At 40.0% G+C, this 27215-nt stretch overlaps 1 protein-coding gene across 10 annotated transcripts in view; it reads right to left on the bottom strand.

Moving 5' to 3' along the window:
- NCOR1 (nuclear receptor corepressor 1) overlaps positions 1–27215 on the bottom strand; it is a 159583-nt gene that overhangs the window by 50533 nt on the left and 81835 nt on the right. For 9 of the 10 annotated variants that reach the window (XM_034989667.1, XM_034989666.1, XM_034989664.1 and 6 more), the window contains 7 exons: positions 21939–22066; positions 16766–16983; positions 12518–12580; positions 10138–10277; positions 5771–5897; positions 2702–3251; positions 445–574 (listed from right to left, as the gene is read on the bottom strand). In XM_034989667.1, the coding sequence (XP_034845558.1) occupies positions 445–574; positions 2702–3251; positions 5771–5897; positions 10138–10277; positions 12518–12580; positions 16766–16983; positions 21939–22066 (1356 nt within the window). The remainder of the gene's footprint in view (positions 1–444; positions 575–2701; positions 3252–5770; positions 5898–10137; positions 10278–12517; positions 12581–16765; positions 16984–21938; positions 22067–27215) is intronic. The other variant, XM_034989668.1, reaches the window with a different exon arrangement.

The following is a 27215-nucleotide window of genomic DNA, read 5'->3' as shown; positions in this document are numbered from 1 at the left end:
GGGATATTCTCAGTCTTAGAAAGGAAGATTATGACTACAACCTGGATGCACCTTGAGGACTTTATGCTGAGTGAAACATGCCAGTCACAAAAAGACAAATACCGTATGATTCCACTTATATGAGGTATCTAGCCAAATTCAGAGAGACAGAAAGTAGAATGGTGGTTGTCAGGAGCTGGGGGAGGGGAAAGAGAGAGTTACGGTTTAATGGGAAGAGAGTTTCACTTTTGCAAGATGAAAAAGTTCTGGAGATCTATTTCACAACAGCATGAATATATGTAATGCTACTGAACCATATACTTAAAAACAGTTAAGATGATAAATTTTATGTTGTGTGTTTTTTACCATAATTTTTTTAAAAATCAAGTACTGATTAAAGAAGAGAAGAAATGTCTCTAAAGGTCTTTCTCAACTTTACTTCTCTTACTCACTTTGAAAACTTACCATTGGCGGGATAACAGCAGCTCTGTGCTGAAGCTGTGGCAGGTCCAGTGGATTTGGTTTTATTGGGGATGAGACCAGTATAGATCCAGGGGGGTTCAACAATGAAGGCTTTGAGTCCATAGGAAACATTCTGCAATTGGCAATAAAAAAAAGATAAATTAATATATTCTTATGTAAGACTTTAAATGTACAATCATAATTCCTTTTTTTTTTTTTTTAAGATTTATTTATTTTAGAGAGAAAGAGTGCATGCAGGGGGAGGAGCAGAGGGAGGGGGAGAGAAAATCTCAAGCTGACTGTGCTGGGTGCAGGACCCAACATGGGGCCTGATCACACGACCCTGGGATCACTTCATGAGCCAAAACCAAGAGTCCGTTGCTTAACCAACTGTGCCACCCAGGCACCCCTAATCATAATTCCTTCTAAGTCAATATGTATGTACACACACACAACACAGCCTTAGAAGATATTTGAACAGTAAGGAAAAGGGGAATCTACAATGCTAATTTTCTAAGTAAAGAAACCTAACATTGATTTATAGGTTGAAATTTATCTGAGTTTAATCATCTGCATCTAACCATCCAGTCCGAATATATTCCATTATAATATTAGGTCCTAGTCTACCACTAACATAGATTACAAACTAGTTACCTGTTACAGGATGTTTTGCCAGGATCATAGGGTATTTTTTCAAACATCTGCCCACTACCATACTAAAATTGAGAATTTCACCCCAAATTCCAGACTCCTGGTTTCTCATCAAGAGTGGAAAGAAAGAGCCACACAGAAGCAGCATGCCCATGTGGAAACCACATGCTGAACTTGTAGTAGCTGCCCTTTCCAACACACGTGCTGCTCTGTCCCCCACAGCCCCCACCACCCCACGCTCCGCCTGCTTCACTCAGTTTCAGTATGTACGCTGGAGCTTACGACACCCAATATGTGAACTGGGGAGATCATACGCTAGTGCCGTACCTTTCAGGCTGTATCAGACTTTCCAATGTTATTGGGGGCAGATGAACATTTTAAAAAGTACAAATTGATAAGAAAATTAGAATGTATAAAAGAAAATAACACTTAACATGAAGAATAAAGATGGTATTAAAGTTGTAGAAAATTGGAAGTGTTATTATGATAGTTTGGAACTGAAGTAGAGTGTTATTCGAAGGTCACCATATATTTACAAGGAATTTCTGAATTTCAAGACTACTGTCATGTTCAGCTCTTAGGATGTTCCTCCTTTAAGATTACTACCATCCTAATTTTTCCTTCACTTGTAAATATAGTTACCAAAACTAATAGTGGAAAACACAGATAATCCTCATCTTAGATGAACAGAATTTGGCTCTCTGCTGAGTGGCTTATTAGCCTCTTTCTTATTAAAAAATGGGCAGTTGGAGAAAAAGAAAAAAGAGTTGAATTTGGTTTCTGATTAAATGATGTTTTAGTCAAATTCATTTCTAGAATGTGTGCCAATCAAATGTTCTACTGTGATTCTAGGTGATTCTGTTTCTTTCAAGGAAAAGAAAATCCCAAGGCAAGTACATATATTAAATAAAGCAGTATCTATTCCTGTAATTTTACTGTAATCTTTACCGTAATTTTTATGAAAACCATAAAGATAGGATAGATTTTTATATTATTAATGATTAAAAGTAGTTCTGTATTAATCTGTATTATATATATTTGAAATTACAAATATGAATAATCTAAACTTTTAACTGATATACAAAGTGATCATGATAATTACCACTGTCTTGTATTTAAATTATGCTTTCTCAAATATTTTCAGAACACTTAACATGTTTCTACCGTCAACCTTTTCTATTATCTAACACACAGGTACAGCAGGCCCTGCTCTGAAGCCGTATGGTCTTGGAGCAAACAAGTCAATGCCCCTTGCCTCTGCCTGCACCACCACATCCTACCGCTTCCAACACCAGGAACGGCAGCCGTCCGTGGCTCATATCACAAGTTTTGTTAGATGAAATCCCCTTCTTAGCTACACACAGAATGCATGTAACAAGCAGTGTAGAAAAACATTATTATCTTTTTCATTGGAAACTCATGATCACACAACTGTTCTTGGTTACTGAAACAGATGAACAACATCATAACCCAATATTAAAAGCATGCGGACTACCTCTAAGCTGCCGATATTCGTACAGGAATAATCCCTGCAGCCAGCACCGTCCTGTGACTCAGTCAGCCTCCAACAGAGCAAAGAACAGGAGAGGATCGGAGGAGCGAGTCTCACCTCTGCCTCTCGGGCTCTCCGTCCACGTCTTCGTCCGCACTGCAGGTGGCGCTAGAGTCATTGTCCGACTGGGGCTCGGGCCTCTGGGCGCCTATCTGCTGGGCCACCACCATGTCCTCATCTCTAGGCTCTGTCTTCGTGCTGGCTCTCTCCAGGTCTCCTTCTTTGGTATCACCTTCGACTCTGGATGGATTGTTTTCCGGCGCCCCCATCTCAACGTCTACAGAGTCTGATTTGGCAGCCGTGGGGAGGTCAAGGACAGAAGTCACTTCAGCACCATGCTCCTGCTGTTCGACGTCCATTGGCTCTGCCTCCACCGTGATGCTGTCGTTCGCCTGCGTCTCCGCACTTTCACTTTCAACTGGTTTTGCACTTGGCACTGCTGAGGAGGGAGATGCACAGGGTACAGGTTCTGTGCTGGGTTCAAGCTCAGCCCCAGGCGCGGTGTTTCCTCGAGAAGTCGCATTGTCAGTGCTATCTTCGCTGGGCTTGACAGCTTCAACTGGTGAAGGAGAAGGAGCACTTTCTGTATCAGAACTATTTTCAGCACCTTAAAGATAATGATACGGCATAAAAATCTGATAATGAACATGTTTCAGGTGGTGACTAGAAGCCATGCTTGAAAGTAGTTGTTTGGGATGAATGATACTCCTTGGATGGCCTCAGTGAAGTCTTATGGCCACTGGGAAGCTAGAGTGTTTGTTCCCAGAGCATGAAAGGGAGAGGTCAAATGGTCCTCACCTTCTGAAATGGAAAGCGTAAAAGCTTTTAATATCTAAAATAATTTATATGAGGGGCACCTGGCTGGCTCAGTCGGTGGCGTGTACAACTCTTCATCTCAGGGTCGTGTGAGCTCGAGCCCCACACTGGGTGTAGAGAGTAACTGAGTAACTAAGAACTCTTAAGAATATTTTTTTAATAAATAAATAAATATAAATAAATAAGTAAATAAATAAAATTTATATGAAACTTGAAAAATGAAGACAGATGAAAACCAAACTAAACAAGAACCATTCCCATAAATGGTATTTGGATTACTTCTACCAGCCTGTGGCTGTGCTTTTCCTTTGACCCAGGAAGCCTGACAGTCTAGAACAGCACCATCCAACAGGAACATAATATGAGTTACATTTGCTTAAAATTTTAATTTTTCCGGTGGCCACATTAAAAAAGTAAAAAGAGATAAATTAACAACATATTTTATTTCACCCAGTAGGTATGAAATACTATCTTTTTAACATGTAATCATGTGGAAATATAGTAATATAGAAAACTAGTAATAACATTTTTACCTTTTTTGGTATTAAGTCTTAAAAATCTGATTACATTTTACATGTTCAGCCCATCTCAATTTGGACTAGCCACATTTCAGGAGCTCAATAGCCACATGTATCTAGTGAGTACCAGACACTAGACAGGAAAATTCTAGAGTAACATTACATGGACTTTTAATTTAACACTGTAACCCGGGTCTTTCCCCACATCCTTGGTTTCACTTTATAAATACCGTTTTAATCTTTGACATCTTTACCTAGATATTTCAAAGGAATCACAAATTCAGTATTTCCTGCACTAGACTAAGTCTGTGGACTCAACACATCCAAATCAGGTTCTTTTCTAGTGTTTACTGTCTAATTAAACCAGAAACCTTTTAAGGAGTAATCTTTTAATTCTCCTCTCATTTATCCCCATATCCTACAAAGATAAATATCATTGTTTTTCTCTCTAAAAATATCCCTTGAGTCCATCCACTTGTGTTCAATTGCTCGACTGCCCCTATAGTCCAGAAGCAACTCTTCCTATCTTCCACCTCAGACCAGTCTCAACAACACCAGAGGGAGCTTTTTAAAAGCCGAGTCTTACCAAAACTCTTCTGCTCCAGTATTCTCTTCATTCCTGCCACACGGGCCTCATTTTCCACAAAACCTCACAGAAAAAAAGCTACTTAATGTTCAAAGCCAAAACCCATTCAAAACAAAATTTAAGTTTCAAAGCCATCAACAACTTGCAGAAAAAAATAAAACGAAATCTAATATTTCTGAAACTCCTGGAAGATATAGAACTTCCTAAGCTTAAAATCTGAGCGCCTTCAAAGGAACGTACTTAAGCAGCTCTAATTACATACAAAATTTAAACTCTGGTAATTTAAAAATAAAAAGTGAATGAGATGGAGAAAATATGTGTATACAAAGCATGAACATATGTAAGATATTATATATAAAGAGCTACTAAAATCACTGAAAATTCCCACTTCATAAGCAGTCAATTCACAAAAGAAATCTACAGAAACTTTAATAGTAATGCAATTGAAATAAGTTAGGAACGTTTAATCAGCAAAAACTCAAGAAAATATTTACTTTTTCGGAAAACGGTCATTAATTTGTTCAAGTGACAAAAAGGATTTTATTTCTGTTCTTAAGTTTCTTGGGTTGACATTCTTTTCTACCGGGCTTCTAGCGTCATTAATTCTTTTTATATGAAAACATAAATGTGACATGTGTAAGTCATTGTAAAAACTGAAATAAATCAAACTCATTGCAATAAAGAGAGAAATGTAATCAATGATACTAACTGGACACATAAAGGTGGCAGTGATATTGATGCAGACAGCTTGCTGATGCCGGACTGCCATTTTATTTGATTTTAAAATTTTATTTATTTGAGAGTGAGCGAGCAGTGGGGGGCGGGGGGGGAAGGGCAGAAGGAAAGAGAGAATCTTAAGCAGGCTCCATGCTCAGTGCAGGGCTCGACGTGGGGCTCGATCTCACAACCCTGATATCATGATCTGAACCGAAATCAAGAGTCAGCCGCTTAACTGACCGAGCCACCCAGGCGCCCCTGAACTGCCATTTTAAAGATCTTCTAGTCGTACCAACTGGACCATCACAGGTGCTACATACGTATTTGCTGACTGAATGAATAAATACATTGTGCTCAAGTTTAAGGTCTCTATGAAAACAGTGAATGTACTGTTTCCTTAATGAAGCAATTCTTAAATAAAATGACTAAGCTATTAATTACATATTTGAACTAGTGGAAGTCACAACTAAATTTAAGATTTTAAGATACCTTCACTGTCTTCTGGATTTTCTTCTTCATTAGAAGCTTCAATATCTTCATCCTCCTGAGCAGAAACAGTGGAAGCTACACTTTCACACTGGGACACGTCTCGCTCTTCACGGGGCTTTCGTGAAGTCTAAAGGAGTAAAAGAGTGTTGAATTAAATTACTTACGATTTAAATAGCTAAAAGAAAACAAAGGAACATTCTCATATCTGAAGTAACACAAAACACTGATACACACATACTAAACAAGAAGGCTGCCTGTCTGACAACTGTTCTGGTGAATATTCGGTTGCCTCTAGGGAACCACTAACTGGCCTTTTGTGTGGATGGACTGCTCTCATCAAACTGATCAAAAGTTACATTTGGACCATTTTTCAAACTATTTGTCACCATACATGTACAAAGAGCCAAAAATCACAAAACTCCTGCTATTCTTCCTCTCCAAATAATGTATTTTTCTAATAAAAATAACGTGCATTTGTTTTCTATTAAAAATAAGATATTCGTTGGACTGTGGAGGACACAGAAAATTGTTAAGAAAAAACAATAATGGTTCATAACTGCACCAGCTAGAGATTCTAACTATACTGATACATTTCCTTTCAGTCTTTTATATGCGTATACATGTTGATGTATAGTACATGTAAATAAAACTAGGATTGCCCAATGTAGTTACCTATCCTACTTTTTTTTAACCTTAATCATGAACTGAACATACCTTTACATTATAAATTCCTCAAAATTATTAATGATTCCATAAAAACACTCTGTACCAATAGATATTTAAAATTCTCCTATTTTAAGGTATTCAGTCAATTTTAATGTTCTGCACTAATAATGCTGCAATAACCTCCCTTCCCTAACATTAAGAATTATGTGATTTCATAAGCAACAACTGATCACTGGTGTCACCAACCATCATTGGTGTTACTGAATTTCTTCTACTATTAATGAGGACAAACTGCCTTTTCCTTTAACAGGATTTTTCCTTCCACAAATAATGTGTTTACATAAAACTGCTCACTTCTACTGGGATCACAGATCTGTAAGAGCATATGTGCATATATTTAAGTGTCAGACATCAGCTATTTATTATATTTTTAATCTCGTGTTACTAACCATGAAACTTAAGGTCTCCTGTCTTTGTAGACTCGAAGATCCCAGCCCTGGCATCTGCTCTGTTCTCCGCCTCTTACCGAGCCTGTACTCAGCAGACTTTAGTTACAAGCCTCTCCCGGGGACACTCCTCACAGAGGAAAATAAATTATTGCTATCCCAACTGTTAAAATTCTGTGTTAGGATGCAACCTAAAGCAGTAACTAAGTCAAGAGAAAAAAAAATCACATCCCAGTGTCCGTCGTAGAACTAGGTGTAATTCTGAGGCTAAAAAAAATTCATCACTATGTTCCTCACAGGAATGCAAGGGGAGAATCCTCTGGCCACACTCTTTAAAAAGCTTTAGGAAGACTGCATGAAGGCTGCAAAATTTTTAGGAGTTAGATAATAGCTCATATAGGGATTTCTCCAGTGTCGAGGCTGTATCCCTCCTTTGCCAATATCCACCCATGCTGTTTGGTATTTCCACTGATGAATATACAAAAGACAATGTTTCACCACCACCATGCAACATTCCTCTGTTCACATGCAATCATCTACTACTTCTCCAAGCATTTTCTTCACTATATGATAGCACTCACTAATATTTAATGTAATAAGTCAAACCTATGGAAATTTAACACCTATATATCTTGCACTGCGTTTTAATAGATATTAGACATTTTGTCATGTTTTCTTGAAACCTTTTTGAAAATGATAAAACACTCAAAAAAACAAAACAAAACAAAACAAAAACAAAACCCGGAAGCCTGCTGTCCCTAACAAGAAGTTTTAAAGACACTGGTGATGGTTAATTTGATGTGTCATCTTGGCTGGGCCACAGCACCCAGACATTTGGTCAAACATTATCCTGGATGTTTCTCTGCAGGTGTTTTTTAGATGAGATTAACAATTCAACCAGTGGACTTCTGAGCAAAGCAGATGACCCTCCGGAATGTGGAGGGAGGAGGGGGCCTTCACCCAATCAACTGATGGCCTTAATAGAACCAAGACTGATGGCTCCCTGCTCTCCCCCCCCCCCCCCCCCGCCCCCAGCAAGAAGGGAGTCTGCCAGCAGATCGCCTTTGGACTCCAGCTGCAACTCTTCCCTAAGTCTCCAGCCTGCCATCCTGCACCGTCAGATGCAAGTGTCCACAGTCACAGGAGCCAATTTCTCAAAACAACACATTTTTAACCTTTACATCTTCATTTTTAACGTTAAGAGGTCTTTTGTATATAACTTTTAAAATCAGTCAATGTTGGGCGCCTGGGTGGCTCAGTTGGTTAAGCAACTGCCTTCGGCTCAGGTCATGATCCTGGAGTCCTGGGATCGAGTCCCGCATCGGGCTCCCTGCTCGGCAGGGAGTCTGCTTCTCCCTCTGACCCTCCTCCCTCTCATGCTCTCTGTCTCTCATTCTCTCTCTCTCAAATAAATAAATAAAATCTTGAAAAAAAAGAAAAACAAAATCAGTCAATGTTATACTTCATATACTCATATTTCTTAAAAGTCCAAACCCTAACAAATTTAAATATCTACCCTTTTATTACCCATTCTATCATTCTTCAGTGAGTCTCAAAATTTTTTGGTCTAAGGATACAGCACTCTTAAAAAGTATTCAAGACCCAAAGGAGGTTCTTTTCATGAGATATATATAATGATACTTACTATATTTGAATTAAAGCAAAAATATTTAAAATAAATTAATTTAAAAATAACAATAAACCCATTACATGTCAACATAAAAAACACAAAATAACTACATTCCAAAACAAATGAATAATTTAGTAAAAAAGTAGTTTTGGGGGGCACCTGGGTGGCTCAGTCGTTAAGCATCTGCCTTCAGCTCAGGTCATGATCCCAGGGTCCTGGGATCGAGCCCCGCATCGAGCCCCTGCTCCATGGGAAGCCTGCTTCTCCCTCTCCCACTCCCCCTGCTTGTGTTCCTGCTCTCACTCTCTCTCTCTCTGTCAAATAAATAAATAAAGTCTAAAAACAAAATAAAATAAAATAAAAAGTATTCTGTACATCTTTTATCCATACATGACATCCACTGTGACATCACAAATTGGTCATCTGGAAATTATGGAGTTACACAGATTTTTCAAATCTGCATACATTTCACTGTATGTCAAAATATCATATTAGTTATTACTGCCACTGATCTCATCAGAAAAGTCTTTGAGTATTAGGAAGATATTAAGCTTATGGTGAGGAAGACAAAGTTTCCATTTTTGCTTAAAAGCTCGAAGTTTAAAAGTGGCAACAAATACTTCTGCTTGCTTTCTTTGAAAGACAGTCTCACTCATTTTCAAGAAAATGTCTGCCAAGGATCCAAGTCTGAAAAACCATAGTCTTTCTGTCATTTTTCCAATTAAAACTGAAACTCCATAAAAAAAGGGAGGCTAGTTCAGCTTGGAACTCAAACAATTGCAAAAGTCCTTTCCCTCGACAGAACCAGCATACTCTGGTATGGAGCAGAAGGGCTTTATGCACACTTCTCATTTCATCACACACATGGACTCAAGGGTCAAGATTTAATAAAGCTAATTTTTACTGCTTCGCCAAGGACAAGTGAAATTGGCATATTTGTTGTTAAATTGCAAATGCCTGGAGATGAAGAATACACTGAGTATTTAGCACAGTGGTGCCCTGCCATGATTCATGCTAAGGCACAAGCATTTTCTCTCACAACTCCTTTGACACCATCCATGCAAATCTAACGCAGTGGAAAAAGTAAGTTACATCTTAGTATTTTTACAAAAACAGTTCTAGCCTCATGGAATCCTCAAAGAGCTCTGTAGACTTTGAGAGCATTGGAACTTCCTCGTTAAGGAATTTTCAATAATTTATCTTTCTGATTTTACTATTTATCTCAGGGACTCTTTCTTTCTGAGAAAATGGTTTTAATATGCCATATTGATTCATTCAACAAGGTCAACAGAACTCCAACTAAACTTTTCAATTCAAACTCCAACATGTTTATATTTTTCAAATCCCATCTATGGTAATTCAAAAGTACTGAACTGCCATTACTACGAACAGGAATTTTGTTCCTTGGGCAGTCATCAGAGAAAAAGTCAACTTGTGCCGCGAAACTAGCATATCCCTCACAGGTAGAGGTAATAAATAAAAATACAGGATACAAAAAACTTTTCCTCAAAGCCAGTATCTGAAGCTCAAAAACAAAACAAAACAAGTAACTACTGGTTAAAAACCAAATCAGTTAAAAATAAATGAATAAATAAGCAGATATTCACTACCGCTGATATACTCACTTTCTGTTTATGCTGCTGCAATAGGTTATCAAGATTATGTCGCCTTTTATAGTTAAAATAGAAGTTTTTGCATTGCGCTTCACTTTTAGTCCCCACCATTTTGGCAATTGCTGCCCAGTTACGACCATGTTCTACAAGACCTATATTTGAAAAACAGACCAAAGATTAATTAAACAATCACCTGATAAAGCAAACAAGAGAAATAATAAAATCAACTTAATTACAGTCTTCAAAATCATTAACACTAAAAATGTGATTTCAATTATTTATTGATATATTTTAATACATACTTAGATATGTATTGACATGAAATTCACTGACAGCTCTATTTTGCCACCCAAATTTAAAACATGCTCATTAATGGAAAGGCTCAACTTTACCCTTGTTATGTATCTCCCAGAGAGCTAGGACAATGTCAGACACACAGTAACAACTCAAACACTTATAAACTGAGTGATTAGATACTGCTAAGTCTTTGGAAACAGTATATCAATATAAAGTTAATAAGGTAATCTTATAATTAACACAAAATAAAGATATATATGACTATATTTATAATCAGCATGTCTTCAATCCATTCACAATCAAGAAATGCCCTCAAAAAAATTAACGAGCTTTAAAAACAGCAACAACAACAAACCTGTGGTAATACAATGCATCACAGAAATCTATGCAACCTGACACTTTTCAACTAAATAATGTATGTACATACACATACCTATGCGCAAGGAATATGGGTATATAAATGCACATATACGCAGAGAGCTATACAGATGTATCCAAGCATGAATTTTCAGTACAAATTTAACAATTTATAGAAAAACATGAGTTTTTCAAGGTTAACACAAGTAGCTTCCTTAAGAATGACAACTGGAAGATTACTTCCAAATCCTTCTGATACATGAACAGAGCTGAGAAGAGTCCTATGGAGGTGTGTCTACCTGAAAAAGATTGCTCTATGATGTAGCTAATATCTACTTACTCCACTATGACATTCTGATAACAGATGAGAATAAATGTCAATCTTTTTAAAAAAATGTGAATCTTTTTTTTTTTTAAAGATTTTATTTATTTATTTGACAGAGAGAGACACAGTGAGAGAGGGAACACAAGCAGGAGGAGTGGGAGAGAGAGAAACAGACTTCCTGCAGAGCAGGGAGCCAGATGTGAGGCTCGATCCCAGGAGCCTGGGATCATGACCTGAGCCGAAGGCAGACGCTTAACAACTGAGCCACCCAGGCGCCCAAAAATGTGAATCTTCTAAAAAGTTATACAAGTAATCATGACAAGTGATGAATTTGCTCATCATGGCAAATAAACATCAAATAAAAATATTTTGAGCACAGAACACATTAAACTGCTATATTTTTGGTAAAGTTGGTTTATATAACTCTTAAATGTATCATTCATTACCTATTAAATAGAAAATAAATATGAAATGTGTCACTAAGAGATCAACTTATTTACAATAATTTCTCTTTAGAACTATAAGATAAATACTTAACTCCAAAAAGAGTTGGCTAATCTTTCTCAAAATTATTTTATTTAAAACACAAACTATTGTTCATTTATAAACCAATTATTCTAGAAATTTTACTTCCATTTCAAATTACACTATCTTAACAAGCAACAACAGAAAAACACAAGATTCCTAATGTTCCAGAATAAGATCAAGGCAATGAGTGGGAGAGACAAAATTCAAACCTTTGTCCGCCTCCAAAGTTCATGCCCTGTCCTCTGAATCGCAGTGCAGTTTCTTACTAGTTTATAACCAAATGCCTTACAAATACAAACTGAGGAGATATGTACCACCCTATTAAATCCAACTTTTAAATAATAGAAAATATAGACTCTTTATATTAAAATACCCTCCAAAACACTGAATCACAGCTATGCTGGAAAAGTGAGAATAGTCCACTTGCTCTCTAACAAAATGACATTCAAAATAAACTGTGCAGGGCGCCTGGGTGGCTCAGTTGGTTAAGCGACTGCCTTTGGCTCAGGTCATGGTCCCAGGGTCCTGGGATCGAGTCCCGCATCGGGCTCCCCCTGCTCTGCGGGGAGCCTGCTTCTCCCTCTGCCTGTCACTCCCCCTGCTTGTGCACTCTCTCTCTCTGTCAAATAAATGAATAAAATCTTTAAAAAAATAAAAATAAAAAAAATAAAACCGTGCAGAGAATCTTAAATCCCTCAAAATTGGGCCTCTTGAGCAAGGCACAGCAGGGTACCTGAGAGGGCACCACCCCATCATAAAGAACTCGAGTCTACCTCTAAATTCTATTTACCATCGCAGAAGAACTTTCTTCTTTTTTCAATTAAAAAAAATTCATTCCATCTGACTTATTATTAACCCTGAGGAACCTAAAGAACTATAACTTACCTTTTTTAGCAACTTCCATTTCTTCTTCTGTCCATCGAGAGGTTTCTACAGGCTCTGTGGAAACTGAAATAAAGAGAGAGAACCCAGTAAGGCAGAGAAAACTTAAGCTCATTCACAGATGAGATGGCACGACCTCCCTGTCTGACTTAAAGCCTGTCTGAAGCATTAGGTGAAGGAAACTATGGACACAAGATGGTGGCAGGCTCTCCCCACCAACTAAAGGGGTATAGTCAAGGCTCCTCCGTTAGGATCTTTCTCAATGTTCTTTGAAGTTCCACCCACGTCTACGTGTTTGTTTTATTTTCTATGAAGTCCCACCTCACCCACTGCCTTCCCACTATTCGAGCCCCATCCCTCCTCTCCTGAAGTGTCAAAGGAAGAAACAACAGTCCCCCTTCCTGTCCAGGCACAGTTCTCTCCTGCTCTCTGAATCCCCCATCTCGTCCTCACTCCTGGAGGCCCTATGACACCTAGTAAACACAGATGGATCACAAACTGCACATTCTCCCTTCTACATTAGAAAGGAAAGCAAGACTATCAGGCATGAAATGAGCTCCTGCCATATTCCCCTTCTCAATTAATAGTACCATCATCCATCCAGTCACTCGAATTATTAACAGCCTCCTCAGGCCAATTTTTCAATCCTTCGTCCCATATACTACTCACATCCAATGATGTGTGTCAGTTCTAATCTCCCAAATCATCCACTTCTTGCCTGGGCCACTGCGTGCATAGTGACACCCCTCTGGCTGGTTCCTCTGCCTCCAGCCCCTTACTCTCTCCAACCTGACCTCCACAACTGTCACTAGTTAGCTTTCTAAAACATCAATCTATGTACAACATTCCTCTATTTAAAAACCCCTATGAGGGCGCCTGGGTGGCTCAGTTGGTTAAGCGACTGCCTTCGGCTCAGGTCATGATCCTGGAGTCCCGGGATCGAGTCCCGCATCGGGCTCCCTGCTCAGCGGGGAGTCTGCTTCTCCCTCTGCCCTCTTCCCTCTCGTGCTCTCTGTCTCTCATTCTCTCTCTCTCAAATAAATAAATAAAATCTTTAAAAATAATAATAATAAAATAAAAAAAATAAAAACCCCTATGAGCTCCCACTTTGTAAGCAAAGCAGGATATAACTCAAACGAGGTCCATCATGATCTGCCCCCATGTGTTTATCTAGTTCTTTTCCTTGCATCCTTCCTTGCCATCCCCAGAACCTGGTTTCTTTATGCTTCATGTTATGGTAAAATTGGTACCACTGAACCAATGATGGTAAGCATTATTAACATGATCCCTTTATAAACTAATGAGACTGTACTTAGTAAAGGAGAGAAAAATGCTTGGACCCAAGAATTTATTCCTATAAAAAATAATTTAACAGAAAGAAAATGTTACGTGACTCAAGATCTGTTTTTTCTTTACAGTGCTATCTCTATTAGTTTAAAGATGAGGGGGCAGGGGACAGCCTAATCATTCAGCAACAGGGAATGGTTCAAGAAATCGGGCCTCAGGGAACACGATGCCAACACTTCACAGCCATCGAAAAGCAAAAATGAAGACCACTTAGACTACATAATATTTATAATATGTCAAGTTAAAACATCAGAAAAAGCATGCACACTAAGATTACAACTAAGTAAAAAGAAAAACAGCTATATTAAGATAGCAAGATTGGGGCAGATCTTTTTCAAAAGACATTGATATTAAAGTTTAAAAAACGTAAAGGCCACGAAGAAGTAAAACTTTCACTACTTGCAGATGACATGTTACTACATACAGAAAACCTAAAAGACTGCTAGAACTGATAAACAAATTCAGTAAAGTCACAGGATACAAAATCAATGTAAGAAAATCTGTTGCATTTCTACACATGAATAATGAAGCAGCAGAAAGAGAAAATAAGAATACAATCCCATTTACAATTGCACCCAAAATAATAAGATACCCAGGAATAAACCTACCCAAAGAGGTGAAATGCCTGTACTCTGAAAACTATAAAACACCGATAAAAGAAATTCAAGACAACACAAAGAAATGGAAAGACATTCCATGCTAGTGGATTGGGAGAACAAATATTGTGAAGATGTCAATGCTACCTAGAGCAATCTACACATTTAATGCAATCCCTATCAAAATGCCAACAGCAGTTTTCATAGAACTAGAACAAATAGTCCTAAAATTTGTATGGAGCCACAAAAGACCCCGAATCACCAAAGCAATCTTGAAAAAGCAAAGCAAAGCTGGAGGCATCACAATTCTGGACTTCAAGTCATATTACAAAGCTGTCGTCATCAAGACAGTATGGTACTGGCACAAATACAGACACACAGATCAATGGAACAGAAGAGAAAACCCAGAAACAAACCCATATTAATACCATCAACTAATCTTTTGATAAAGCAGGGAAGAATACCTAATGGGAGAAAATCTCTTCAACAAATGGTGCTGGGAAAACCAGACAGCAACATACAAAAGAATGAAACTTGGCCACTTTCTTATACCATACACAAAAATAAATTCAAAATGGATTAAAGACCTAAATGTGAGACCTGAAACCACAAAAATCCTAGAAAAGAACACAGGCAGTAATTTCTCTGACGCTGGCTGTAGCAACTTTTTTCTAGATAGGTCCCCTGAAGCAAGGGAAACAAAAGCAAAAATCAACTATTGGGACTACATCAAAATAAAAAGCTGGGAGGCCTGTGTGGCTCAGTCAGTTAAGCGTCCGGCTCTTGACTTTGGCTCAGTCATAATCTCAGGGTCGTGAGACAGAGCCCCGCGTCAGGTTCTGTGCTGGGTGTGGAGCCTGGTTGGGATTCCGTCTCTTTCCCTACCCCTCCCTCTCTAAAAAAAAATTAAATAAAATTTAAAAATAAAAAAATAAAATAAAATAAAAAGCTTCTGCACAGCAAAGGAAACAACAAAACTAAAAGGCAACCTACAAAATGGGAGAAGATATTTCCAAATAATGTATCTGATAAAGGGTTAGTATCCAAAATATATAAAGAACTTATAAAATTCAACACCCACAGAACAAATAACCCAATTAAAAAATGGGCAGAAGATGCGAACGGACATTTCTCCAAAGACATCCAGATGGCCAAAAGACCCAAGAAAAGATGCTCAGCATCACTCATCATCAGGGAAATGCAAATCAAAACCACAATGAAATATCACCTCACACCTAACAGAATGGCTAAAATCAACAGCACAAAAAACAACAGGTGATAGCAAGGATGTGGAGAAAAAGGAGCCCTCTTGTACTGTTGGTGGGTATGCAAACTGGTGCAGCCACTGTGGAAAACAGTCTGGAGGTTCCTCAAAATTAAAAATACAACTTCCACCCGGGGCGCCTGGGTGGCTCAGATGGTTGGGCGTCTGCCTTCAGCTCAGGTCATGATCTCTGGGTCCTGGGACTGAGCCCCATGTTGGTCTCCCAGCTCAGCTGGGAGTCTGCTTCTCCCTCTCCCTCTGCCTCTCTCCCTGCTTGTGCTCTGTCTCTCTCTCTCTCTCCCAAATGAATAAATAAAATCTTAAAAAAAAAACCCAAAAAACAAAAATTGCCGTATGATCCAGCAATCACACTATTGGGTACTTACCCAAAGAATACAAAAACACTAATTCAAAGTGATACACGCATCCCTATGTTTATAGGAGCATTACTTACAATAGCCAAGATATAGAAGCAGCCCAACTGTTTATTAACTGATGAATGGATAAAGAAGATGTGGTGTGTGGATACACACACATACACATACACACACCATGGAATATTATTCTGCCACTAAAAAGAAAGGAAATCTTGCCATTTGCAATGACATGGATGGAGCTAGAGAGCATAATACTGAGTGCAGTAAGTCAGAGAAAGATAAATACCATATGATCTCACTCATATATGGAATTTCAGAAACAAAGCAAATAAGCAAAGGGGAGGTGGGGAAGGGAGAGAGAAATAAACCAAGAAACAGACTCTGAACTATAGAGAACAAACAAGCTCACCAGAGGGGAGCTGCAGGGCAGGGGGGAAGGGGAGGTGTAGATATGAGTGAAAAGGGTGATGGGGATTAAGGCGTGTACTTCTCATGATGAGCACCGGGTGATTACAATAAAACCTCAACAACAACAAAAAAAGTAAAGGGCAGCCTTCCAGATTATTTGTAGGCCGTCGATATCGGAGGACCCTCCTGCTCTACCCTGGCACTGCAAGAGAACCCCGCACAAAATCCTGGCCTGTTCGCTCCCATCTTGCACACTCACTGGGTTCTGGTGGGGGTGGCAGAGGCGGCGGGGGCTCCTCAGTGGCCGCGGCGGCCGCAGCGCTGGCCGCCGCCGCTTCGTTGGTCATGGACCGGGTGATGCGGCCCTTTCTGCGGCCCTGACTGTTGGCGGTCTTTCGTCCCCGGGGTGTGGCCTGCTCTCTCTCCTCCGTTTCTTCTGCTGTACCTTCCGTCTTGTCCTTTTCCTTGGCATTTTCTCTGGAAACAGAAGCAGACGAAAAGTTTGTGTGATTTGGAAGTATGCGTGCATCTAAGAAGGTTGAGGCTTGGAATTTTTTTTTTTAATAGAAATTAAATAAGACTACCCACCCAGTCTCTCAGTTACTGAAAACGAAATTTATGAAAAATGCTGTCATGCCCCAATTTTGAAGGGTTTTGACTGGCTCAAATTAAGATATTTCACAAAGGTCTGTTTTATTCCTTAATGGACTCAAAATTCAAACACGTTTCAAATCACCTCATTACGCATGAGAACACCCTATGAGGAAGTAAAGGATGGCAGCAGAAAAGCCGCCAGACCTGCAATCCAGAGGCAGTGGGGTACACCAAAAGGCGGGAGTCTGGGATTTCTTGCCTTGGCTCCAAGCTAAGTTTTCTCCTCTGTGAAATGAAGAGGCTAAAACAGACACCCTTTCCGTAGTAATCATCTACAATACTGCTTCATTAAACCAGGCTCAGTATTCTCAACCATCTCCAATATTAATTACGTGCAAACAGGCCGGTGTGGCCCAGAGGTTATAACGGAGAACGGTCTAGAGCCAGGCTGCCCAGGTTGGTACCAGAGCTGTGTGATTTACTAGCCATGTGACCTGGGACCTCCCCTCCACGGCCTCTGTTTTTCTCATCTATAAGTGAGAATAATAATAGTATGTTTCATAGAGCTGTTGCAATGATTAAAAGAGTTAATCTATATAAAATGCTCAGAACTGTGCCTGGAACACAGTAAGCATCATATGTAGTTTGCTGTTGTTAAGACTAAACCTACCTCAGCCACTTAGGAAAAACTTGATCAATAAATAAAGGGTCATTACTATTAGCAGCTACAGTACTGCATGTAACACTAGAAGCCTATTCTCTGTACTACACATCTCCCAGGATTGTTAGATTTAAAAACAAGGCCCCTAATGTACATTTCTGCAAATGAATGGATAGGTGGCAATACTCAAAGACTCAACTGCTCTTGCTTAATGGGAGGTGTTGATTTTTTTCAAATTTTATGTACTTCAAGCAAAGATCTGTTGTAGCTTACCAAGCTTACCCCAATAAAAAAATTCTTCAAGAATTTTCCCCCTTCGGTCCTGAACTGCCCTTGAAGTTACCATGCAGGCCTCTTTCTCCAGTTCTTTATTCCCTTAGCAATATGGCTACCACTACAGTCTCATCTTAAAGACGTTTTGTCAAAAGTCACCAATGGGGGAAAAAAAGTCACCAATGACTCAAAAACTGCAAGTTCAGATGACCTTTTCTCAATTCTTGTTGCACGGATCTTCCTGCTGCAACTGATCCTAAGGACAATTCTTTTTACATCCTTCTCAACTTTTAGGATTTCATGCTTTCCTGATAGCCCTACTGCTATTCTGGCTCTCCCTCTGGGGACTGCCTTCTTCCTCTCACCCTTTCACATTGCATTTCCCAAGGCTCACCCTAGCCTTAAAGCTCTGTGAGGTTACCCCATTCGCATCCATTCCAACGGGATGACTCCCAGTCTGTATCTTTAGACTCACACCTCCCATCTCCAAAATCTTCTAAGATCCAGACTTGTCTTCCCAAATACCTGCTGGAAATCCCTATCAATACACCTGGATTTCCCATCAATACTAAGTCAACATGTCCAAAACCATGCTTGTCAGTGCTCTGCCTCTTGCTTCCCTCCATGGAACAGTTCACATCACGCACCATTAACAGTTCCGCCATGATCATATTCATTCACGTTTACGGATCTGGCATCATCTTTAGCTTTTCCCCTTTTCCTTTACCTCCTATATGCGATCTCACGCCAAGGTTTGGTTATTTCATCTCGGTAACAGTCCTCCCACTAATTCCACCATCTCGATTTCTACTACCACTGTCCTTAGTCAGGGCTTCGGTACCCCAAACCACTCTTCTGTAACAGCCTCCCTGACCTGCATCTCCAATCCATCCATTCTCTGCTGCTCGTGGGTCAGTATTCTAGTAGAATAGCTTTGGTAAGAAACCATTCCATCCAGGGGCACCTGGGTGGCTCTATCAGTTAAGCTTCTGACTCTTGATTTCAACTCAGGTCATGATCTCAGGGTTCTGAGATCAAGCCCCACATTAGGCTCCATGCTCAGCAGGGTCTCCTTGAGATTCCCTCCCTCTCCTTCTGCCCCTCCCCTTACTCATACATGCTTGTGCATGCACACTCCCCAAAAACATAAATAAATCTTTAAAACAATTTAAAGAGGAAACAAACCATTCCATCCATTGAAACCGCTACCTACAACTCACAACACAGAGACTGTTGAGCTTCATTAAGGTTTTACTTAACCTAACCCCAATCCACCCTCCACTTTTCTTCTTCAGCCACCCTCTGTTCCAGTCTAATAAAACCATTATAATGTTGCCATTTCTCATAGCAGCACATCTCTTCGCGTGAATCCCTCTGTTCTTTCCACATTAACCACTAGCTCCTGCATAAAGTCCTCTAAACTATCCAGACAGAAGTAACCCTGAACCTCTTTTCAGTCTCCCAACATCCTTTACTGGTTCTGCTCATTTCTCCCAGGCTTTCTTCTTTTTCATAAATAGTACTTGCATCTTGCCCAGCTTTCCTCTACTAGATCATAAACCACCAATAGTACATATCTTATGTACTTTTGCATCCTCCATAAGAGCTAGCTCACAACACTAATAAATGAATGCTTGTTAATAGAGATTTTAGGAAAAAAGAAAAAACCAAGATATGGCAGTTTCATAAGAGCAGAACCACTGACCACATGGGAGTATAAATGTTTTACCCAAACTTAAAAAAAAAAAAAATTGTTTTTAATAGTTACTTCCTCAAGTACAACATTAGAATGGCAATGGCATGAGGATCCAACTCTTTAACAACCATACCAAGTGATTCAGGCTGTAGTTGCCACAAATCCTGATAAACCTTCAGTATTTCTAAGGGATTACAGAAATAACACAATAAATATTAAAAAGAACAAACTACTGATACGTGCAACAACCAGCATGGATCTCAAGGTCAGTATGCTAAGTAAAAGAAGCCATGCACAGAAGACTATAAACTGCAAAAGTTGAAAATAGAGCTACCATATGATTCAGCAATTGCACTACTGGGTATTTACCCCAAAGATACAAAAGTAGGGATCCGAAGGGGTACGTGCACCCTGATGTTTATAGCAGCAATGTCCACAATAGCCAAACTGTGGAAAGAGCCAAGATGTCCATCGACAGATGAATGGATAAAGAAGAGGTGGTATATATATACAATGGAATATTATGCAGCCATCAAAAGGAATGAGATCTTGCCATTTGCAACGATGTGGATGGAACTGGAGGGTATTATGTTGAGTGAAATAAGTCAAACAGAGAAAGACATGTATCATATGACCTCACTGATATGAGGAATTCTTAATCGCAGGAAACAAACTGAGTGTTGTTGGAGTGGGGGGTGGGGTGGGAGGGATGGGGTGACTGGGTGATAGACACTGGGGAGGGTATGTGCTCTGGTAAGCGCTGTGAATTGTGCAAGACTGTTGAATCTCAGATCTGTACCTCTGAAACAAATAATGCAATACATGTTAAGAAAAAAAAAAGAAGAAGAAGAAGGTAGAGGGAGGGGAAGAATGAAGCGGGGGAAATCGGAGGGGTGGACGAACCATGAGAGACGATGGACTCTGAAAAACAAACTGAGGGTTCTAGAGGGGAGGGGGGTGGGAGGATGGGTTAGTCTGGTGGTGGGTATTGAGGAGGGCACATTCTGCATGGAGCACTGGGTGTTATGCACAAACAATGAATCATGGAACACTTCATCTAGAACTAATGATGTAATGTATGGGGATTAACATAAGAATAAAAAAAATAAATATAAGAAAAAAAAAAAAGAAGACTATATACTGCATAAATCCATGTATATGAAACTCTAGAAAAGGCAAAACAGATGAGTAGTCGCCAGAGGCTGGGGATGGCAGCGGAGTGTGGAAAAACCTACGGCAAAGGAGCATATGGAACTTTCTGGAGTGATGGAAACACTCCATGTCACAACTGTGGCAAGAGTTACACCAGGGCATATATTTGTCAACATATATTCAATACACACCTAAATTGGTGAATTTTATTCTTTGTAAATAATGCCTCAAGAGAGCCAATCCCTGGTGGAAAAACCACCAAGTGAGCTGCTAAGCACCCCCCACCACCCCACCATAATATGTGCATTAAGGCATCAACAAGAGCTGTCTCTGAGCAGCAGAATCACAGGCTGATTTTGTTAATATTTGGCTCCCTTTTCCTCATTTTCTATAGTGAACAAGAATTACTTTTATAACCAGGCAAACAACAACAGAACCACAAACAAACCAGGAACCCCACTTTATACAATAAATAAAACCCATGAAACTGTAATATAATGTATTATAGAAAACCATTTATCAGCATTTTTACATGAGTGTAAAGTATCAAAAGTGCAAAAAAAAAAGATCCTGGGGCGCCTAGGTGGCTCAGTCATTAAGTGGCTGCCTTCAGCTCAGGTCGTGATCCCAGGGTCATGTAATAGCCAATCCACATCGGGCTCCCTGATCAGCAGGAAGCCTGCTTCTCCCTCTCCCACTCCCCCTGCTTGTGTTCCCTCTCTCACTGTCTCTGTCAAATAAATAAAATCTTAAAAAAAAAAAAAAAAGATCCTGAGGTACCTTCCAAGTCAAAAATTAAGTTAATATTCAATATATCTCAAGTGATGAGTGTATATTATTATAGCTCATCCCTTCTGAAAAGTAACATCTCATGTCTGGCAAACAAGTCCATTAAGCCAAAAGTTGTATTTACCAGAATATCCTGTTCTTTAATTATGTCAAAGCACATGAGATGATCAAAGCACACATCCCATTCATTCTTTTATCTAAAATTTTATACCTTCAAGACAGTCAATAGGTTCATGATTAAGATGAATATCTAATCATTCAACTCACTTAGAGTCCTCCTTTTCATCTTTTTCTTCTTCATCTTTCTTTTCCTCTTCTTTTTTTTCTGTTTTTTCTGCTTTATCTTCTTCTTTTTCTTCTACTTTTTCTTCTTGTGAGGGTCGGGCAATTTGCTGCTAGAATGAACCATCATTTGTCAAATTCAACATTAAAAGAAACAGCTCCTCAAACTGTGATGACAAATTACAATAAACACCTTTGCAAAAAAATTAATACACAATTACCTTATTGATCACTTACAATGTAATTAGGGGTAACGTATTAAAAATTAGTCTAATACTCTTTAATAAATTCCATAGGTGTTGCTTAAAGGTGCACGTGGAATGCTCCTAGGGTCTGGACCCATCAGAGAGGTCAAAGTGTTAAGATTCCACTTAGAAATCTGAAATCGGAGTTGGTTCTGTTTCTGTAACTCCCACGTCTAATCTGTCACTCAAGCACTTCAATTCTACCTTAAAATTTGATAATATATAATTTACCCCTAGTATTAGATACCTAATATGCTTCCAACTTTTTCATCACTATGGACGGATACTACAAGAAACACTTTTATGCTTTTACTCTTCTGCGGGAACATTCATTTAAAGGAATAGTAGACAACTATGGTCATCATCAAGACTAAAGTAATCTGGAAAAATAGTAAGGAAATAATAGAGTAAAAAGAAGTAAAACACTCAAATATTTCTAAGCTATAATTACAACTCTATAATTAAAAATACGAACAAAGACAAGAAGAGAATACAATTATAGACCCTTTTATCTTTGCTAAAATTGTGATTCTAAAAGAAAAGTGAAATTAAATTTGTGTTAATATTATTTTTATTTAATGCAGAAATCAAGACCACCTAACCTAAGTAGGTAGAACTGCCACTCGGCATTACAGGACACAGCCCCGTCTCATGTGTGCCTCTTCCAAACCCCCACCCTTCCTACACTGGTTGCTGCTCTGGACTCACCTAAAAATACCCAGCATTTCATGTCTTTGCCTGGAACACCCTATCTATCCCTCCTTGCCTAGTAAACTCCTACATATCCTCTGAAATTCAGTTCAAAAGGCTACATCCTGTGAGGCATTTCTTGATTTCCACAGAGAAGCTCCTGGTTCTGTCTCCCTACCTTGCCACCTGCGCGGGCCATATCTGCTTGCGGCACTTACCACGGGGTGGCGCGTACCTGATTATCAGGTCTGTCTGGCTCCCTGCGTTACAATCTCCTCAAGGACAAGGACCCAGTCTTAATCATCTAAGTATCCCAAGTTCCTAGGAGACATCCGGACCTTAGAAGCCTCTGCATGTACGGGATACAGCCAGAACCAAGTTCCTTTATTCTGCTTATCTGAAAAGTTTTGTCCTCCCACCTCAATCTCTGATCCAGGCCAATGTCAATCTTGTCTCCTACTTACTGCCTGTCCTCTTACCTGTTCTGTCACCAGACAACATGAAGCACTCATTAACTTGACATAAAAGTTCCCTTAATTCTTAATACCATCTCAAAGTCTTCACCTACTCGCTAAATCTGGCTTTTTTCCTAAGATAACAAAGACCTTACTGGCCTCTCCAAGAGGTCCTATATTATGCCTTCTTCAAATCCACAAGGAAATAAAAAAGAAATCTGTATCCTTCTTGCTCCCAAGTGCTGAATATTGCTGAACTGCAGTATTTTTAAAAATACTTCCTTTTTTCAAATTTCACAAAATCTACCTATGATGCCTTTTTTTTTTTTTCCCTCTTCTGGTGTTACGGATTGACTTCTCAGATACTCCTAAGAACAAATAAATGATCTTATCACATGGCTCATCATGCCCTGCCATTATTCTTCCAACTCTAAAATATGTATCAGTGCCTTTTCTGTCAACATAATATCCTACAGTTGGAATACTCTGAGGTCATGCTCATTAAACTCCCCAAAGGTGAAGTCACTGGCAGGCACTGCTCCGCCTCCAAGATCCTGAAATCAGAAAATCTCCTGGACAACAACCACTCATGCCCCACCTATCCAACATTTTCATTGTTGTTGATCCTGCTATTTGTCGCCATCATGATCCTTGGTCCCTTTATTCTACGAAATTTCACAGTCCATCAGGAAGAGCTGTATCTACTCTTCCACTCTGACCCCTCACTAAATCATTTCAGTAACATGGTTCCCTCACTTGCTTTATCTGACTTCCCCAATTTCTCACCCTGGTAATTGCCAGTTTCCTTTGAGTATTTATTATTACTAGACAAACTTAAAAATCAGGAAGACTTTCAAATGTACACTTCCCAACCGTGACTCGGTCTGCTTTACAACTGAGAATGTTTTACTCACCTTTGACGGACTCCCTAGGACACCACAGTGGTCACAAGACTGGTTTCAAATGCTAATATCCTCAAACCACCCTCTTGCCAAAAATGTAGCATCCATTAGTCATCTGAATAAGCAAGATGGCACACTAACGATAAACTCTTATGCCCTTTGCCTAGCAAGTAGGCTGGAAAACCCAAAAATGGTTTATAGCCCTAAGAAATGACAGGGAGGTATCAACTTGGCAGAAGAGAAGTTAAGAGTTTCACTGTTCTCTTGGACTTGGATGACACATATAACTCGTTTCCCTGACACTTTTCTCTTCTAATGCCAACCAGTGTTCTGAAGAAACTAAGCAATCCCACACATTCCCAGCTGTCTGACATCCAGCCAACAGCTGACTTTTCTCCCCCTTCCCTAGTGCCAGGGACTGAGAGGCAAGGTAACACCTGCTTCAATCAGGCAATGGGAAGATGAGGGCAGGATGTCTTTTGAAGTACAGCCCCCAACTCTGCAGAAGGTGTGGACACGATCCCAAGAAACTGGCAGGGTTGCTAGACAGTCTCTACAAGTGTGTGACAGCTGCAGAGCACGCCCTCCACCCCCCTCAAAGTAGGATCCACACTGACCAGGCAGCAGTGGGTGGGGAGGGAGAGCCAGGGCCAGGCCAGAGTGTGCAACCAGCATCCACCTTCGGGTGATGTGCATGGAGAGCCATTGCAACGCCTGCCACGGGCAGTAAAGAGCGTAAGGAGGGCGCCTGGGTGGCTCAGTCGTCAAGCGTCTGCCTTCGGCTCAGGTCATGATCCCGGGGTCCTGGGATGAGCCCCGCATCGGGCTCCCTGCTCCCCGGGAAGCCTGCTTCTCTCTCTCCCACTCCCCCTGCTTGTGTCCCTTTCTCACTGTGTCTCTCTCTGTCAAATAAATAAAATCTTTAAAAAAAAAAAAAAAAAAAAGAGCGTAAGGAATAACCTCCGATGTTCCCAAGAAGTGATCGCAACTGCCTGTGTTTCAGGCAAATCTGTAAAGGGAAGTGCCAATCCCCACGGTCTGGGATGGAGGTTATAAGTTACAGCCCTGACACCCTGCAGTAGGTTGGCTGGAGTAGAAGTCCACAGTTTCAAAAGGAAAGTCATCCAAAGATCCCCTAATAGATGCACCCCAACAGCTTCCTGTCCAGGTTTCTCCCTCCTTAAGCCTAGTACTTCTTAGTCAATTAAAAAAAGTTTCATTCTGGGGCACCTGGGTGGCTCAGTTGTTAAGCATCTGCCTTCGGCTCAGGTCATGGTCCCAGGGTCCTGGGATCGAGCCCCACATCGGGCTCCCTGCTCGGCGGGAAGCCTGCTTCTCCCTCTCCCACTCCTCCTGCTTGTGTTCCCTCTCTCACTGTGTCTCTCCTCTGTCAAATAAATAAATAAAATCTTCAAAAAAAAAAAGTTTCATTCTGTTAGGGAAGATCTCATAACATAAAACATGTCTGCCGAACAAAAAACTATGCACTATAAATGTGAGACTACATTAGAAAACAAAATAAAAATCCAAATGAGAAAAATGAAACGTTTTATGTATTTCTTTCTTTTTTTTTTTTTAAGATTCTTATTTATTTATTTGACAGAGAGAGCACAAGCAGGGGGAGCGGCAGAGGGAGAAGCAGGCTCCGGCTAAGCAGGGAGCCCAATGTGGGACTCCATCCCAGGACCCTGGGATCACGACCCCAGCTGAAGGCTGATGCCCAACCAATTGAACCACCCAGGCACCCCATTTTATGTATTTTGTAACGATAAATGAAGAACAAGGAAATTTCAACAGTCCTCTATAGCAAGATCCAAAGACAGTTTATGCTGAGATTTATTTCTACTATATCTGACTGAATATCTAACACTTATATATATTCTATATGTATTTGTTAACATGCTCGAGTCTTTAGAAAACAGATAACTGAATTCCCACTCGGTAGATGATGAAATTACCAAGAAATAAAATGACTAAATTTAAGAGCAAGCATCTAATGAACTAAAAACATACAAGAGGGCGCCTGGGTGGCTCAGTTGGTTAAGCAACTGCCTTCAGCTCAGGTCCTGATCCTGGAGTCCCAGGATCGAGTCCCACATCGGGCTCCCCGCTCGGTGGGGAGTCTGCTTCTCCCTCTGACCCTCTCCCCTCTCATGTTCTCTCTCACTCTCTCTCTCTCAAATAAATAAATAAAATCTTTAAAAATAAAAAAATAATAAAAACAAGAGACAAAAAGAATGAGGTCCTACTTTAGCCATTTAGTTGTTTGTTTTTAAAGGTTTTATTTATTTATTTGACAGAGAGAGAGAGACAGAGATAGAACACAAGCGGGGGGGGGGGGGGGGGGGCAGCAGAGGCAGAGGGAGAAGCAGGCTCCCCATGGAGCAGGAAGCCCGATGCAGGGCTCGATCCCAGGACCCCGGGATCATGACCTGAACTGAAAGCAGACACTTAACTGGCTAAGCCACCCATGTGCCCCTAGCCATTGAGTTTTTTAAATATCTCAGGCAGTAAACAGAAAATATCCTATCAAAATATATTTAAGAACTAACCTTTAAACCAACTGAATCTGAGACTAGTTTCCCGAAGAGTGAAAACTGTCAATCACAACACATCATCGTGAAGGTGACAAAGGCAATAGTTCTACTATTTATTGGGCGCGCCCTTTGTCCCAGATACGACACTCCAGGGACCTCACACACACAACCAGTTCTCACGTTAACCCTGCAAGGTAATATTACTGCTTCCATGCTCACAGATGTGGAAACCAAGGCTCAGCAAGTGAAGGGACACATCTAGGCTTACATGGATAGAAAGAGGCAGAGCATTTTTGGGTCTAAAGCTCTTTCTGTTATAACCAACTTTCTAAACATGCCTAAAACAGTCTGTCTATTGTCTAACAATTCAGTCAGAAACTTTCCCAACTTCAAACATTACTACATTTACATAAGTATATGCTTTCTCAATACC

The sequence above is a fragment of the Mirounga leonina genome, unplaced genomic scaffold (assembly GCF_011800145.1).
Source record: "Mirounga leonina isolate KUSES-001 unplaced genomic scaffold, KU_Mleo_1.0 Mir_488, whole genome shotgun sequence".
In the NCBI taxonomy this organism is placed as follows: domain Eukaryota; kingdom Metazoa; phylum Chordata; class Mammalia; order Carnivora; family Phocidae; genus Mirounga; species Mirounga leonina.
This window is presented reverse-complemented; position numbering and strand designations above follow the sequence as displayed.